Source organism: Rhinatrema bivittatum, chromosome 16 (genome assembly GCF_901001135.1).
Source record: "Rhinatrema bivittatum chromosome 16, aRhiBiv1.1, whole genome shotgun sequence".
NCBI classification, from domain to species: Eukaryota; Metazoa; Chordata; class Amphibia; order Gymnophiona; family Rhinatrematidae; genus Rhinatrema; species Rhinatrema bivittatum.
This window is the reverse complement of record NC_042630.1, coordinates 12,896,203-12,898,779: the sequence shown is the minus strand read 5'-3', so window position 1 is coordinate 12,898,779 and position 2,577 is coordinate 12,896,203. Positions and strand designations below refer to the sequence as shown.

The window sequence follows — 2,577 nt, the reverse complement described above, 5'->3', positions numbered from 1 at the left end:
TAGCCAGTCATGCTATGGACCGATAGCCTAGTGGTTAGAGCGGTGGGCTATGAACCCGGAGACCAGGCTTTGAGACCTGATGTTGCTCCTTATGACCTTGGACAAGTCACTTTACCCTCCATTGCCTCAGGTACAAAAACTTAGATTGTAAGCCCTCTGGGGATAGAGAAATACCTACAGTACCTGAATGTAAACCAATATGATATGTCAGTATATAAAAAAAGTAATAAATAAATGCCTCACATCCCTGCCTCCATTACATTTGGTGAAATTGCCAATCTGTTTATTTAATTTTTGCATCCAATGTCCCCACAGTGGCGCCTTCAGGAACTGGTGACAGGGGATAATCTCCAACCAAATGACCCCACCCTTGCAAAATAGATAATACTCTGCAAAATTATGCACAACAACTCATTGCCCATCAATGTATAGTAAAATAACCTGCATTAAAATGTGTAAGTGTTACCACAGACCCTTTTATGTGAGAAACATAAGTGCACTTTGTGGATGTGCTGCAAAAAATATTTTGTGTGTGTGTTAACATCACCTGTAATCCATTAACATTGAGAGAAGAAAATTTAACTTCAAGTGATTTTTATGTCATAAACATGAATTGTTACTTATGCTAACTACCACATATAAATGTCCCATGTTACACTTAAGTAAATTCGTCTCAGACAGAAATGGCCCCAGAGATGAAGGCAATTTATTTTAAAAAATAAAGCATTATATGTTATACCCTCACTTTTATTTCAATACTTGGGGAAATTACATTGTGCTCATAGGGAGGGTAAATTTCAAACGGGCGTGGATAATTTTATAACAGGCGCATGTCCACGCATGACCAGTTTCACAGTTCATTCACCAGTTCGCCCAGTCTTGAGCTAGGCTCACCCCCCCCCCCCCCCCACTGGTTCATTAGCCTGCAATCCGCACCAGTTAACCCAGACCCTCAAACCCTTCAGCGATGCCTGGAAATAGTTTTATTAAGACTTAAACCTCTTTCATAGCAGAAGTAAATTTGTACTCAAATATACCCGGACACACGCCCAGGCGTATGGATACTTCCGTGCACATCTTTTGGCCCCTTCCCAGAATACACACACCCCACTGATACCACACCCATGATTTCCCCCTTTTTTTTGTTTGATTGGAGATAGTCACACTTTGGGACTTGTGCGTGCATGTGGGTGGCTTTTAAAATTAGACGATCGCACTCATATCCTACATGCAAGCACATCTCACGATTTTGGTGCGTGCCTGCTTTTAAAATTCACCTCTTAGTCCCTTGTGGAATGCTTTGTTCCTGTTTATAACTTTCCGTATTGCTTCTTTTACATCCTTATTTCTTAGACTATAGATGAAGGGATTCAAGCATGGTGTAATAATGCCATACATAAGTGAAACAACTTTATCTTGATGAGGGCTGCTTTCTGTCCCAGGAGACTTGACGTACATCACACAGAGTGTTGTGTAGAATATGACGACAACAGTGATGTGGGAGCTACAGGTGGACAAAGCCTTCTTCCTGCCCACTGCAGATGGAATTCTCATAATTGTGGATATGATGAAAGCGTAGGAGACCACGATGAGCAGTAGGGTGCCAAGAATGGAAGTGGATGCCATTATTGAAAACACCATTTGTACATATGAAACATCTGAGCAGGACAGTTTCATCAAAGGGGATGATTCACAGAGGATATGGTCAATCACGTTGGGGCCACAGAAAGGTAACCTAGCTACCAACATGATGAATACAGAAGCAACAAGAGTACCCATAGTCCATGATGCCGCTGCTGAAAGGGCACATGTTCTTGCATTCATAATCCTTGTATAATGCAAAGGTTTGCAGATGGCCAAATATCTATCATATGCCATTAATACTAAGAAAAATGTGTCCGTTATTCCAAAAGTAGTGAATAGATACAGCTGAACAACACAGCCAGAGAATGAAATCTTATTATTTCCCGTGAGAAAGTTTTCAAGTAATTTCGGAAGACTTGCAGATACATAGCCCATCTCTAGGAAGGAGTAGTTACTAAGGAAAAAGTACATGGGGGTGTGAAGCTGATGATGAAGCTTTACAAGAATAACAATTATTGCATTAGATACCATGGTTAATATGTAGATGGCGAGAAATACCACAAAGAGTAAGATCTGTATCCTGGGATTACACGGAAATCCAAGGATAATGAATTCAGTGACACCAGTTTCATTTCCCTTCTGCCATGATGTCATTATTCTTTATCTGAAGAAGAAAGATCATTGCATAAGTAAACATCTTGATTTTTTTTATGGGCTTCATCAAAGGGAGGGTAATCTTATTACTGTGCAGGATGGGGCAAAGTTTTGAGTAGCTTTTAAGGGCAGATTTTACCCCAAATATTGAAAGCAAACTCATGCACATATGATCGCTTTGAAAGTTCTCCCATAAGTGAGCTGACATGTGCATAAACTCACCTCTACCGAGGGCATAACTTGTGTGGGATAACTTAGGCACATATTTTTTCAAGTACAAATTCCACCCCTTCTCCCCACCAAAATGCTTCTCCTCAGTGTGCTTTAATTTATGTGGAA

The 2,577-nt window shown here is 40.5% G+C and overlaps 1 protein-coding gene across 1 annotated transcript; it reads right to left on the bottom strand.

Annotated features, from left to right (window-relative positions):
- Window positions 1–1,266: 1,266 nt before the first annotated feature.
- Window positions 1,267–2,238, bottom strand: LOC115077343 (olfactory receptor 6N1-like). The gene has a single exon (XM_029579635.1). It carries the CDS (start codon window positions 2,236–2,238, stop codon window positions 1,267–1,269), a length of 972 nt encoding a protein of 323 aa, XP_029435495.1.
- Between the last annotated feature and the right edge of the window lie 339 nt (window positions 2,239–2,577).

Excerpts from the sequence above, each read along its gene's own strand:
- LOC115077343 (XM_029579635.1), bottom strand. The coding sequence starts at position 2,238 with ATGACATCATGGCAGAAGGGAAATGAAACTGGTGTCACTGAATTCATT.